The sequence below is a fragment of the Canis aureus genome, chromosome 1, assembly GCF_053574225.1.
Source record: "Canis aureus isolate CA01 chromosome 1, VMU_Caureus_v.1.0, whole genome shotgun sequence".
Classification (NCBI taxonomy): domain Eukaryota; kingdom Metazoa; phylum Chordata; class Mammalia; order Carnivora; family Canidae; genus Canis; species Canis aureus.
The window spans coordinates 44580510-44596292 of NC_135611.1; the positions used below are offsets into that span (position 1 = coordinate 44580510).

The window sequence follows — 15783 nt, forward strand, 5'->3', positions numbered from 1 at the left end:
TTCTTCAATCTGCTAAATTTGTAGTAATTCATTACAGCAGTGAGAGAAAACTCAAATGAGATTGTTGTAGGAAGCAGGAATATACTGTTATCAGTGCTAAGAGTCATGCCTTTTGCTGATCCCTTTGGTTTAGAATAATTTTTCCTGCTTCTATGTGGAAGCCCAGACATAATGGGTGGTGGCTGTATGGAGGAAAAGAGAGGGTAGGGCTCAACATGAAAAGTGGTAACTGGGAGAGAGAGAAAAAAAATAACCTTTTATTTGTTTGTGTAGACAGCAATCAAGGATGTGTGAATCAAGTTCAAATGCAGGCTAACTTCCTCTCATCAGTGATCCAAAATAAAGGCAATTTATTATGCTCTTTCTACATTTTTTCTGTTCATTCTTCACACAGAAACAGCTTATGCTTTTTAAGAAACATATGTGCCACAGGTCTTAATGTTATGATCTGCAACTTTTTCTAATTTTCTAAACAAAATGTGGGTGCCTAGAAATGATAAGGGGTACATAATGTGCAAGTCAAGTTTTATGAAGACCAACAATTTTGATAAATATATCTTTTTACTAAAAAGTCTGTAAGGTGAGGACCACCGAAGAAGAGCCCATCAGTTATTATTGAAATAGATTTCCCAACATAATTAAATGCTGTATTTAAAAACAAAAACATCAAGTCTAGATCAGCTATTCTTTTGATGGCCACCAGAGAGCACTGCAACCTTTGTAGAAGCTAAAAGCCCAGCCAGCAAATTCTTCCCAGGGAGTTTGTTCTTGAAGAAAGCAACACTGTGCAGGGCAGAAAACGAACACCAGGAATAGATTTCCATTTTTTTCCATATCATTTTACTAGATATGTTTTCTCTTGTTTTTATTTGTATCTTACAAGGCAATCTCAAAAAACACAAAGCAGAAGAAATGAGCCATGCCTCTTTTTTTCAGTTCAAAGAGGACAGGTGACAGAGAATGAAAGCACAAGGAAATTGAAGATATCACTCCCACATTGTCATCTTGCCCCAAACACCATGCAGTGCTAAATGTCATATCCCCATCATGCAAGGACATTAAATTCTATGGTGATTACAGATCCTGGTGTTTATTTCAGGATGCTAAATGTCTCTATGGAGCATGCTTCCTCCCCTTTGGACTCAATATAAAGAAATATTGGTATAGAACAGTGAGATCTCACGGGAAGAGATCTGGAAGGACTTTTCTGAATGTAGAATCATGTTTAATGTTTTCTGTGGTCTGTGGTAGTACGGGGAAGAGTAAAAATGTGCAGAGGAAGCAAGGAAATTGCTTCCTGTCTCACAACATAGAAAAATGTGGAGCTGTTCGGTATCTTGTTCACAGAGAGGTGCGGCTTTCAGGGAAGGTAAGAATTATTCCTCCTCCTTAATCCATTCCCTATGGATTGTTAAGATCTAGTTTCAGGGGCTTTCCTTCTTAATTACAAATTACAAAACCCTGACATTTCTAGGACTGTCACCTGACATTTCTAGGACTCGATTTCTCTTGTGAGATAAGTACACACAAAATTGGAAGGAAAATAAAATGGGAAATCTCAAATACCCTATTTTATTAGACTGAAGAAGAGATATATTCTAAAACTAAACAGAAGTTATTGGTTATTTTATTATATATTTTTATTATATTATTGGAAAGGTATCCTCTGTACTTATATTACTCACTTAAACATTCTGTGTGGCTAAATATCAAAATACTACCTTTCAAGGAGACTATTTTAAAAGGGGTGTGTGCCCATGTACTTAAATATAGCTGGGATTTGTCTGGTACCTCTCCTTAAGAGACTTAAAGCATATTTTCTTTTGATCTCTCAGTTCTATGATATTGTTTGTCACTTCAAGTCTATCTGAGGAAGCTACCATAATTACAGGAGAAGAAATTGGGAGAGGAAGGTGGAGGGACTAACGCCTGGTCACTAGGCTCTGTCTCTGACATCTCCCGACATGCTTTTAAAAGAAAACAAGTGAATTCCATTTCTTCTAACTACTTCTTCCATCCAAGGATCTCTAAGAAGCAGTGAAATTTCCAGAAGAAAGGAAAGGAAGCAGAGTGACTAGGTCACATGTCGATCCAGTCAGCTCAGCAGCCAGTGGCTGCAGGAGGGACAGTCACCCTTCAGCCCTGAGAAAAAGAGGAATTGAATGGTCCCACAGGTTTCCAGTGGATGACTTCACAAAAGCCACCATGGCCGTGGATATGTTTAGTGCAATGCACACATACCAAACGTCACAGGGCTGGGACCCCACAGTGACTGGGCAAGGTAAAGGGAGAGAGGAGTGGGAGGAGCTTATTTCCTCCCTGGTGAAAAAAGAGGAATGATAGTCCACAATCATCCCTGCAAAGACCACTAAGAGGGAAGGAGAGAAGCCTGAACACACAGATTTGCAAACTACAAAGTGCTACATAAATATAAGGCTTGGGTTTCACATTGAAATCTGACTCCACACACAATCTTTCTTAGGCTTCCTGGAGTCTTTGAAGTAGTATGCTTTATGATTCTTCCTAGATCTTTGATGCTACACAGAGATTAGAACTAAGAATTATTAAAAGCAGTATATGCCCATCAAATGTGGGACCATTCAATTCAGTGTATGCTGCAATGAACCAGCCATGGAAGTATCCTATCGGGCACTAGTCTGGGTCTGCAGGCTAACAACAGAGAGAAGTAGTCTTCCTTACAAACTCAAAGAGGAGTCCCATCCAGATCCTAATCCACAGCAGGTGCCCCAGGGTTGGATCTGATTATGCTCAGATTATCTACTTCCTGAGCAGCCATGGTTCTGGGTCATTCCCCAGCCCTCAGACACTATGTCTACAGGAGTGGGTAACACAGTCACCCTTTAGACCGCGTGAAAGTACCCAAAATCCATTTCAGAGATGACCCAATTCCCAAGAATAAAATGGAAGTAATCTAGTTTTCCCAATATCCTTTGAACCAGAAAAATGGCAGGGTTATTCCTAAATTGAGTATCATGGAAAGTGTCACCCACTCTGTCACTTCCTACTGCCCCTCCCAACCCCAATTCCTCTCAGTGGCCACAGCTGAAGCTGCCTCACAGAGGCAGCCCCCTACTTCCTAACACAAAGTAATGCAGAATGGAAAGCATTTACAGAAAGGAAGACACCAATAGGCAGGCAAGCTTGGTCTAGAAGAGTGGGTGCAAGATTGGGCAGTTTGGTCTTTCACTGGGGGAGCTTCTGCAGAGTAAGTGCTTTAACAAAGCCAAAGCTTCTGGATTGACTAGACCTTGACAAATAACTGAAAGGTTTGATTCCATAATCTCTTGGACCTAATCTGCCTTTAAGTTTGAGTGCTCCTAAAGGAATTTACACTAAGTGGCCAGTTAAGTGTGCATTAATGAGAAGCCAAAGCAAAGCATGGAAGTGTATTCTCGAGCCCTGGCCAAAAGCTTCTGGAGCACTTCAATTTAAAAAAAATGGTTTCGGAGTTTCTAGATTGGTATCTCAAGCCAAGGGAAAAGAAGGTGAAAGAAAACTTTGCCATACAATTATCTCCTCCATTCATACTTCTCATTCCCTCGAATTTTGTTTACATTGTGAAGAGATTAAAGCACTGGCTGCTCAAAGCAGAAGCTTCAAGTTCCTATCTGAGGACTCCCATGGTCACCGTTGCCAACAGTAAATTCACCATAAGCCAGGCCCCTGCGTCTGGGAAGCCATTCTATGTGGGGCAGGCACTCCTAAATGTCTGCTGGGCCATACTGCCTGACACGTTCTCTTATTTTATTTATTTTTTAAGATTTTATTTATTTATTCATGAGAGACACAGAGAGAGAGAGAAGCAGAGACATAAGCAGAGGGAGAGGCAGGCTCCTCAGAGAGCCCCATGTGGGACTCGATACCAGGACCCGAGAGCACCACATGAGCCCAAGGCAGATGCTCAACCACTGAGCCACCCAGGTGTCCCATGCCCTCTTATTTTACAGAAGCTTCTAGAACTCTAACTTGTTTCCTGCGGTTTTTCTTTCTTCTTTCTTAATACTGAGGTTGTTTTTGTTTACAAAGTATTAACACTTCTGAGTAAAACTTGGGGAAACATTCAAGGACTCTTTCCATTTGGTTTGCAGATAAAATTCAGAGGGTTATTTCCATTTGAATGTCAAGCCACAGGTTCACTCTCTGAAACATACCCCGTGTGCGTTTTTGGCTGACAATTTGCTAGGGGTAAGGGCAAAATGGGTTTTTGGTGGGTTGTGGTTATTCGTAGGATGAAAAATATTTGTGGTGATTAATAAGGGAAGATATTACTTCTCTAATAACTTCATATTACTTCATAACTACTTCTCTATTAACAGCAGACCCCAAAATTTCTATCAGACCCCAGATAAAAGACTATCTTCACTGTGTTTCATTTGGTTTAGGGTTTGTGGGCATAAATGCCATAAGGCTTAAAAAGTTTATTTACTTGGAAAAATAACCTAAGGTGAAAGTCCTTTTCTGGTTAAGCGAGTGACACAACTCTAAGCACTCTGGGTTGAGAAAGAGAAGGAGCGAGAGGGAAAGAGAAGCTAGAAATTGAACCATTATTAATACATGCCTCCACATTTATCCCACAAGTTATCCTGAGCATTCCTCATACATCATAGTGCAGCATAAAAGCTCCACTGAATCAACAGTATTCCTATTTTCTCAAGCAAAAAAGTATATACTTGGAGAATATATATTGAGCAAAACATATAATTACTTTACCATCTTTTAAAACACTAGTAATTTGACCTTCTATAAATATACTTAAATAACAAACATATTATAGATAGCTATTCACATAGGACACAAAGTGACACGTAAATATACAAAAATAAAACAATCATATTGTAAGTCTCTTGTTGCTTTTGTGGGATTTTTTGGAGTAAAGATATCAATCAAACCCATTCAGACACCAGAATTATCTTGTCCATCTTGATCTTGGGGAAACAATATAAATTGACACTGTGTATTGGCATCACACCCAGAGACAAAAGCAAGAAACATTCCTTGCTGGACTTACTTCTATCTCCTGCAATGGCTTAGAGAAGCTAGGAGGGAGTAGAGGTCTCTAAGTGTGATGACATAGATCTCTTTAGCTGTTCTGTGGAAAGGAAACTAATCAGATCGCTTACCCCCAACCCCACCCCCACCCCCACCTCCACCCCACACCTGGGTAAAGTGTGGAAACATCAAGCCGTCTTTTGAGGGAGTGTTTAACAGAACATGCCAACTCCTTGGGCTATCCCACACACCAATCACTGTGAAGTATTTCTCAGCTCATGGAAAAGGCACCACCATTCCAGACCAAAGGTGAGAGATTTTGGTTCTGTAATACCACATTTGTTCCCTTCCAGTTTCTGCTGTAAAACACATTCCTCCACTCGAAGAAATGATTTGAAGAATTCAACTACCCAACCTGGTGGAATCTGTAGATTCTTCTTTTGGAAAAGAGAACATTTCTCTGAATAATTATCCCTGGTAAAACATGATCTTTGTCCATAGAACACTGTGATTCTCTTTAGAGCAAGGAACCTACACTTCTCACATCTCACTTAGAGCCCAGCATAACCATGAGCTCCGAGTAGAAACACGATGTTTGTTCAACTGGACTCAATCCCTCCAGTCTCAGTGTAAGCACTACAACCAGAATGAAGAGTCCTGTTGCTGTCAGAGTGGGTCCTCACTTTAGTCACATCTTTAGAGAAGGAGCCAATGCTTGAATAACTGGTTTCAGTTTTCCTTTTAAGGAAAGCTCTTATAACATCTCCAAAAGTTGCTTGGGGTAATATAAGGGAAGAAAATGCTGGCTTGTTCTCAAATAGAATTTTCAACACAGGCAGAGGAAGGTGGTTTCTCAAGTCCCTCGGGGGTGCCTTCATGGGCAGACATGGGGGCTCGCTGCTGCTGATAGATATCCTGGATCAGCAGGGTGTTCATCACCTTCCACTCCCTGTATTTTCTGGCAGTCAGCTTCGGATCATCCAGCAACTGGTTAATCATGGCCAGGTCATGTTCTTTACACTGCCCAAGTAGAAGATAAGGGGGGGGGGGGTCAATAAGATGCAGTGAGTATCTTAATTTCAATAAATCCTCTTCAGCCCTTTTCAAATACACATATACATTCATCATAACATTATCAAAGTGTTTTTACACATTACTATTCTAATCCCTAAGCAAGCCTAAGAGATATGGCAGGACATCCATTTGTATATATTTGCCAAAAAGAAGTTAAGTATCCTACCCAAAGGCTATTGGAAGAACTAGACATCTAGCCAGGATCTCCCATGTGGCTTTTTCCAGATCAATTCTCATTCCATACCTCAGTAATATTTCTATCTCCAAGTGAGCATCATTCCATCTAAAGCTTATAATTGTATCATGTCATTGACCACCCAAACTTCACTATGAGTAAAATTGGGACACAGTACTTTCCCTAAGACATCAGATAATCCAACATATGTCTCTATTTTTATTAAATTATCTTGATTTTTTAATAACTCACACACATGTATTTAATTAACATATACCAAATTAATATATAGGCTATCTTTTTATTCAAAGACTACTACCCTTCCATCAAAACAGTATGTGTTCCAATGACACTAATAGAGCAAACAAACCTATTCATATTATTTTACCCCACCTCCTCTGTAACCAATAACAAACATTTCTGAAACGTCTGGCTCAGGTTAAGGGAATGTTCTATAATCAAAGAATGGGCTAAAAAATGAGATGTAAGAGCCTCCACAATCCAAAATCATCCAGTCCTGATAACTTTATCTCAAATCTACTCTTGTCCCTCTGACCATAATCCTAACTTTGGCTACAAAATGCAGTTCATCACATTTGATATGTCGCTGCTCCAATCCTCACTTTAAACCCCCCTCTGCACAGCAATGCAGGGCATCCACCTAAAAGGCTAAGTCCTCATAATGGCTCCCCTTCACATCAGAGGTTCTCCAGATTTGTGCTCCATTTTCTAACTTAACTTCCTCCTTACTTCCTGTTCAAACAGTGTTGGTGTGCATTTTCCCCACACAGAATCAGTTCACATTCCATGATACTGTGCCACATGGAGGACCTTCTTCATCTTTCTTCTGGTAAACTCTACTTCCTTGAGTTGCTTTCACATGGAACACTTGCCAATCTTTTTGTACCAGATTTTACCACAACTTATAAATCTATACTCACTTCAGGCATCATATTCTCTAGAAAACGTTGTCTGAACCCCTAAATTGAACTGAAAGGCTTTTTTTTATGCTCTCGTGCCTTCCAATCCTTAGAACTTACCATGTTGTCCTTAGATGTTCCTGGATCTGCATGCCACCTATTCTAAAGCTTCTTAAGGAAGGTGACAGAAAGCATTTTATTCATCCCTGTATTCCTTGCTCCTAACACACTGCTGAGGGCCAGGGAGACATTCAATACATGTTTGTTATTGAACCAGTCTTTCTGTCTATCCCCAGGCCAGCATGTGTATAGCTAAAAATTCACAACCAGGCTCACTGGTTGCAGTTCAAATTCATGACCACAGCCATTGAGTGGCTTTTACTACTACCCAGTACTCATATTTTCCCACCCCTTTTCTCTCCCAATCTCCCAAATTACTATTTCAACACTTCTCATCCCTACTCAACCTCCTCCCCCATCCTCCCTTAAAGTTCATGACCCTGGGGCACCTGGGTGGCTCAGTGGTTGAGCGTCTGTCTTTGGCTCAGGGCATGAGTCCGGGGTCCTGGGATCGAGTTCCTTGTAGGGCTCCCACAGTGAACCTGCTTCTCCCTCTGCCTCCATCTCTGCCTCTCTCCCTCTGTGTCTCTCATGAATAAATAAATAAAATCTTTTAAAAAAAACATTAAAAATAAAAAAGTAAAGTTCATGACCTTGTTCTCTATTTTTGTTTTTTGAGGAAATGGAAAAAATGAGAACATTTCTCTCAAATTCCTACTGCCCACTACCTACATCAATACAGGTATAACCCAGACTTCCTTCCTGTTCTTTTGGATGAAATATCTGTGCTCCCAGCAAAGGCGAATTTCTCTCCACTTGTGCAATATCACCCAACTCTCTCATACTCAAGAAATTCACTCCCACAATTCTCCCCTTTTTTGTGACTCATTAATTTCCCATCTCCACTTAATCATTATGCATGCTGTCACCTCTCCCATCTTCTAAGCCCTCTCTTAACCCCATATCTCTGTTCCAGCAAATGCTTCACTTTTCTCCTTGTCTCCAATGTCTCCCCTGCCCATGCCCATTCTCTCACAGACCCATACCCATTGGGATTTAACCAAAACTGTTCTGGTTAAGGCCAATGACCTTCATGTTGCTAAATCCAAGAACTATTTATCTTCAACTTGTTTATCAACAGCATCTAAAACTGTTGACAACCTCTTCTTGAACGCTTTCATCACGTCATTTTTGTGACATATTTTCTTGATTTTTCTCATCCTAAAATGACCACTTATTCTTAATCTCCATTGATGACTCCTCATTCTGGCCTCAGTCTTAACATTGGAAAGCTCCAGAACTCCCCGTTTAGCTTATTCTTTCTTCTACGTATATCCATGTTCTTGCCATCTCTTATGATCTCATGTCTCCCCTTCTCCCTATATACTAAGGGCCACAAATTTATCTTGCAAGCCTTATCTCTTCCCTGAACTTCATACTTGTTTGTCTAAACTTCCTCTTCAGCAGCTTTACCTAGACACTTATTAGGCATCTCAAATATAACATGTCCAAAACTAAGCTCCTATTGGGGTACCTGGGCGGCTCAGTTGGTCAAGCAAGTGATCCTTGGTTTGGCTCAGGTCATGATCTCAGGGTCATGGGATTGAACCCCTCATAGGGCCCCATGCTCCCCACAGGGTCTGCTCCAGATTCTATCTCTCCCTCCCTGTCTGCTCTTCCCTCCAAGTGCACACCTACTCTTTCAAACAAACAAACAAACAAATAAATAAATACTTCAAAACTAAGCTCCTATTATTCTCTACATGCCCGACCCACCCCAACTTCCAATACACACTGAAACCTGTTCCTATCATGGCCTTTTGCAAAACACCTAATAGCAACTCCAGCTTTACAGTGGCTCAGGCCAAACACTGCAGTCATCCTTGATTCCTGCTCTCACTGCCAATCCACCAGCAAATCCCAAGTTCTACCTTCAACATATGTCAAACTATGGCACACTTCAGTTCAGGACCTTCCAAAGGCTTCCTATTTCACTGAGTAGAAGCTAAAGTATTATCAATGGCAATAAAGCACTATATGTTATAATCTCTCATTACCTTTCTGACCCACTGCTGTTCTCTTCATGCCCCTTCCTCCTACAACCCTCCAGCCACATGACCTCTTTGCCCTTTCTTAAGCCTACTAGGCATATTCCCACCCCAAGGCACTTACATTTTTCTCCTTTCTTCCTATAATACTCTGCCTTGCATAAGCTCAAGACTCACTCCCTTTCCTTTTTCAGACATTACTCACACTCTACCTTTCAAAGAGGCTTTTCATACCTATCTTAGTTAAAAATCAATCCATCAGCATTCCTCATCCTCATTCTATTCTCATCACTCAGCATACTATAAAATTTATTTACTTAATTAATTTCTTCTTGTACCTAAATGTAAGCTTCTTAAGGACAGGCATTTTTGTCTGATATGACCACTCCTGTATCATCAAAGGCTATAAAAGAATGATTCACGCATGCTAGACATTCACTAAATACTTGTTGGGAAAAAAAAATGAATGTTTGAAATAAAATGTGAGTGAATAATTATCCATTTGTTTTGAAATCTCTTTTATATCATGAACCCTATTTAGAGCCCAAGGAAATCCTTGCCATAAATAACAACAAAAAAGGTTTATATATATATGTATTTACAACAGGTTTTACAATATGTAAAAAGTTTACAATATGTTTTATATACATATTATTATATATATTTGTTTTATGATATAGAGATATAAATCTCTATCTATATATTTGCATATAATTTTAGGATTCTAGCATTGATAGCATTTATTCTATCCAAATAAGGGATCTGGTCTTAGATGATCCTAAACATTGGCACAAAAAAAAAGTATTATTTGTGCTTTACAATTAGCTTTAACTTCTGTTTTACATGAAGCATTTATTACATTTTCTTTTCTTTTTTTCTACTTTTTTTTTTTACTACATATATAATAGTTTGAGTGATAAGATTTACAATTCTGAATCAAGAGAGCAAGAATGTGATAATAGATGGAGGTTAAAATATATATTTAGACTCCAGGAAGGAAAGAAAAATTGTGTAGTGAGAAAATAACCAAAGAGTAATAACAAGCAGGCTGACCAAAAGGCAAAAGCAGAGGTTAAATAAGTGGGTAACTAGAAAAGATTGCTGGTAGAAAATCAAGCAAGGCCAAGAGAATTTTCTTTCCTTCCTCTGAGTTCTCAACATCTACATTCAAATAACAACCTTTTCCCCCCAAAACAAGCTTCCATCCTTTGATATCACCATAATGCTATTTATGTGAAGTTGTGTAAGGAGTTTTACTTTGCTCTTAAGAAATTTTGACAGGTAGGGTGAAATAGTTGTTGGGAATAAAGAACACACCATGATGAGCACTGAGTAATGTATGGGAGTGTTGAGTCACTATATTTCACACCTGAAACTAATACAATACTGTATGTAAACTATATTGGGATGAAAATTAAAAACCTAATAAAAATTATTAAAAATTATAATTTCTTCTACACAAAAAAAGTTTTGACATCTGCTTCAGAGAGAGAGCCTAATATTTTATTGAAAGAGCTAAATAAGATCTTTGCAGATAAACATAATTTAAAGAACTGATTTTCTTAAGGCAAAGTGAATTAACCACTCCTCTAAATCTGATCAAAGGTTTTAGGAAAGGTCTTTTCAACTTTGGGCTAACACTTCTCATACGGTTTTCAGCTCTAAACAATTCAAGTTCCTTATTATTTAGCTCAAGTCTGTGTTAAATTCTTTTTTTTTTTTTAAGATTTTATTTATTTATTCATGAGAGAGAAAGAAAGAAAGAGAGAGAGAGGCAGAGACACAGGCAGAGGGAGAAGCAGGCTCCATGCAGGGAGCCTGATGTGGGACTCGATCCCAGGTCTCCAGGATCAGGCCCTGGGCTGAAGGCAGCGCTAAACTGCTGAGCCACCCAGGCTGCCCTGTGTTAAAGTTCCTTTATGGACAAAAGAAGTAACTACACACACGAATAGAGAGGAAGGAAATTAATGAAATGACAGAAGGCTCTGCAGTGCTTCTCAGCACAGCACCCCAGTCAACGGCATGGCACACCGGTTCTGCTTCTCTCCTGCAGTGCAGGAGGCCCACTGGATGCTTTGAACTACATTTATGATATCCTTCTTGCCTTCTGGCAGGCAGGCAAGGTTTGGCAGGGCCTCTAGAAAATACCATCAAAGAGACAATGCTCTACTTTCCTTTTTGACTCCAAATAGTCAGTATATGATGACTTAAGACCTAAGCATCAGAAATGTGTTCTACCAGAGAAGTTGGGGAAAGCAGGGTTCATTCCTCTTTTGACATAGACCAGAATAACCCTGAGAGCAAGTTTAAGTTGTATCTATTAATTACTCATTTTAAAATAAAGACAGGCTTAGTCAAGAGTCCATGGATGTTGAATTATCAGAAATTCCTAAAGATCTACATTTACGGTATGACATGATGATTCGGCTCAACTTCCTAGAAGAATTTCCATAAAGAGAATTTGTTCCAATACAATCCCAATGTAGGGATTTTTCTTTATTTATGAAATGTGCCTATCACTAATATAAACATTATTGTTAAAAGTTTCCTTGTTTCTGCATGAAACTATGTTGTCTTTGCTTGTTCACATGGCAGTTTTGAAGTATTATTTAGATAAACATTTATATCACAATGTAATAAATATAGACAAAAATGCACATATAAAAATGTTTTTGCTTGGGGCACCTAGGTGGTTCAGTGGGTGAGCATCTGCCTTCGGCTTAAGTTGTGATCCTGGGGTCTTGGGATTGAGTCCCGCATCAGGCTTCCTGCAGAGAATCTGCTTCTCCCTCTGTCTATGTCTTTGCCTCTTTCTCTGTGTCTCTCATGAACAAATAAATAAAATCTAAAAAGATAAAATAATAAAATAAAAAGGTTTGTGCTTGATGAATTACAACAAAATGGACATATCTGTGTAATCACCACTGAGGTTAGAGGGAACCCTTATCCAGCACCTCAGAAACTGTACTGTGGCCCCCTCCGAGGAATTTCTTCCCTTCTCCTCAAAGGCAACCACTATCCTGACTGCTCTGAATTTTAAAGATAATTATGATTCAATTCAATTCAATTAAAGATAGTTAAAATAATTTTCATAGCCTTTGAATAAACCTACACAAACCAAATTATCTTTCTCCAGGCTGATGTGCTTTTTTTTTTTTCCCCCAACAAGGCAATTTCCATATCAGCATGTCTTTCTATCTCATGGATTCCATAACATGGACTATGTTTCACCAGTCCCAGGATTACACTTTGGTGACATCTAAGAGATCTGTGAAAAGGGCTTTTTCTAGGAATGCAAAGACTGCAGATCTTCAGAAGGGTGTGGTGGATGGCCTCCAATGCTTCTTGCTCCCTGGCATTCTTGCCCTTATGTAATTTCCTTCCTTCAACATAGGCTGACCCTATGTCTTGCTCCTAATGCATAGAATGCCATAATTGTGATGTGGTGTTGCTGCTGAAACAGGTCTGATCCATCTTGTTCATTTACTGTTGCTGTCTTCCTCACTCTAAGGAAAGCCAACTTCCATTGGGAAAGCTACCATATGTTCACAGGACAAGGAACTGGATAAACAAGTGGGACTTCGGTCCAACAACCTGCAAGGAACCAAATCCTGCCAACCAGCATGTGACAGAGCTTGGAGGCACTCCTTCCCCAGTGGAGAAATGCATGCAGCCCCCACTGATGCTGGGATTGCAGCCTGTAGGAGACCTGGAGGAGAAGCATCCAGCCAAGCCAATACCAAGATTCCTGACCCAAGGAAACTATGAACTAACAAGTATTCATTGTTTGTAGTGGCTAACTTTGGGGCTATTTTGTTATCTCACAAGAGATAATTAAAACACTGGGAGAAAAGCAAAAAGCTGCTAACTTCATAAATGCCATGGCCACAGTGCATGGAGAGCAGGAGGGTCACAGAGAAGTGTACGGATGGCTAGTAAAACCTTTGAATTCTCTGTACAAACATGGCCTCCCAGTGACCAGGTCAGAGCACAGTCCCATGACAGTCTAGAGTCCTGAGCTGCTGTTCTATGGAAAGCTAAACCCAGTCTTTCTCCTTCTAGAAATGGCCTGAACTGTCCAACCTTTCTTTAGCCTGTTCCTTGTTTCTCCCAACATGGGCTGCAATGTATCCTCCACTGACATACAATTTGTCTAGGCCAGTTCCTCCTCCATGAAAGTCCTTACTTCTCACCCTGATATTCTTTACCTCTTACTTATGGGCCAGTTGTCAGCCCCTCCATGACTTTGTCCCGAATGGCCTCAGATAGGCAGCCACGTCCCTCCACCTTCTTCCTCCCTCCACCAAAGCACTCAAGCTTCTATCAGCTACACCATTCAACACATTGCATTCTGTTTTCCTCTCTGTTTGCACTGTCTGGTGGTGTGCATTCAATGCTCCTGGAGACCAAGAATAGAGTCTGGGACTTAGAAAGATTCAGGAAATATTTGTCTAATGAAAAACATAGGAGTTCCTGGTTGGCTGAGTCAGTTAAGCATCTGCATTTGGCTCAGGTCCTGGGATCAAGCCCCACATTGAGCTCCCTGCTCAGCAGAGAGTCTCCTTTAGCCTTTCCCTCTCCCTCTGTTCTCTCTCTCTCTCTCTCAAATAATTAAAGTCTTAAAAAAAAAAAGAAAAATGTATTCACTCACATCAGTTATTATAGCTAAAATAGTAAATCTCAACATGTTATGTATGGCATATTACATTGAATGATCAAATATATTTATCAACTTCATGCATACCATAAAATATAACATATTTGGCTTTGAAAAGAGTTTACTAATGTCTTTCATCATTAAATGCTGGCAAATTTCTCTGCATTTGGGTTTTCTTTGTATAATTAAAATATTCCTCTGTCTTCTCTTTTCAGCCTCATTTTTTTTGCAGCCTTTTGGGGTGCCTAGCTATTCTACTAACAGGGATATCTGACTAAGACTCATTCAGCCATTTCTTTGTAGCCTTGTTCTTTGATTGCTGGTATTTCTTCCTGGAAAGAGACTCAAATTCTTGATGCAAAAGGACATGTACAAGCCAAAATTAAATTGCAGAATCTATCAAGGCTTTTCAGAATCTATAAATCTTCTGCTAATGTGGAACTATTTTGCAAAGTTTCTCAGCCTCCTCCTGTTTATGCTATAATTTACATGTGAAAGCAATATGCTTTTGTTATGAAGAACCACTTTTGTTCAGGAAGCCCTGAAAATAGCCTCAGTATGTTGTGTACCGTGTGTCCCCCATTCCCATTGTGAAAACATCTGCTGGCTCATTACAATCTAGTATACATTTCCCATTCCCCATCTCTCATGGCGTTTTCTCACTCCAGAGCCTTGGGCTGACAATCACGAAGTCTTGGATCTATCTGAAATCTAGAGATTTTCTTCTGGATGTAGTTGGAGAAGAATGATACTCTTTAATGAGTCAAGTGAAATTCCAAGATCTTATTTCATATCACTGCTTATTCTCACAAGAATATCTCACTCTCACTATCTTAAGCCCTCATTAACATTTATTGTGCAAGGTAAGGGATTTGAACTTTTATACCAAAGTGAATGTAAAGGTCAAAGCCCTATTTTAGGAAAGTGCACTGAGTGCTATTGTGTGAATGTTCTAGTGCTTCAAGGATGCCAAAGGTCATTTGACCCTACAGACGATTATACTTGTTCTCACTGCCCTCCTCTCCACCCATACAAACACACTAGTGAGCATGAATCTCTCTGCAGAACCAGCCATGCCATGCCCCACATCCACAGAATTCATCCACAATCTGAAATTTTTTACCTTCAATGTGCTATTCAAGGTTCGGATTTTGTGAAGTTTCTCATTTATGGATGGATTCTTACACCGCTTAACAAAGGACTTTCTCAACTCCTTTTTGGTTGAAGGCCGACGGTCCCCAAGAGGAGAAAGACTAGCTTGTTCTAACGATTTGTAGAGTTTCTCCATTTCATCATCCTCAGACAATTTTGTTTCTTCTATTAAAATAAAAAAAAAAAAAGCAATAACAATAAACCCAGTTAAAATCAAGTTGAGAACATTAGATGCTGTGGTCCTAACACAAGGCCTAACACAGCTGCTCTGCTGACACCTTGATCTCACACTTCTAACTTTCAGGACTGTGAGACAATAAATTTTTGTTGTTCAAGCCACTCGTTTATGGTACTTTGTTAGGACAGGGCCGTATTCCCTTTGAAGGTGCTAGGGAAGGATCTCTTTCAGACCTTCCTCCTAGATTTTGATAGGTCTTTGGCTTGTGGCAGGAGAACTCCAATATCATGGGGTGTTTTCCCTGTGTATAGGTCTCTGTGTCTAAATATCCCTCTTTTATGAGGATGCCAGTTGTATTGGATTGGGGGCTCACCCTCCCAACCTCTCTTAAATAATTACATCTGCAATAACCTAATTTCTAATAAGGTCACATTCTAAGGTATTTCTAAATTAGGATTTCAACATGAGAATTTTGGAAGGACAAAATTGAACTCATAATAGCCCACCAT

At 39.7% G+C, this 15783-nt stretch overlaps 1 protein-coding gene across 16 annotated transcripts in view; it reads right to left on the reverse strand.

Moving 5' to 3' along the window:
• Positions 1-817: 817 nt before the first annotated feature.
• The window catches only part of IPCEF1 (interaction protein for cytohesin exchange factors 1), a 174832-nt gene continuing 159866 nt past the window's right edge, over positions 818-15783 (reverse strand). For all 16 annotated transcript variants that reach the window (XM_077897731.1, XM_077897696.1, XM_077897708.1 and 13 more), the window contains 2 exons: positions 15068-15261; positions 818-6030 (listed from right to left, as the gene is read on the reverse strand). In XM_077897731.1, coding sequence (XP_077753857.1) covers positions 5824-6030; positions 15068-15261 — 401 coding nt within the window. In that variant the 3' untranslated portion in view covers positions 818-5823. The remainder of the gene's footprint in view (positions 6031-15067; positions 15262-15783) is intronic.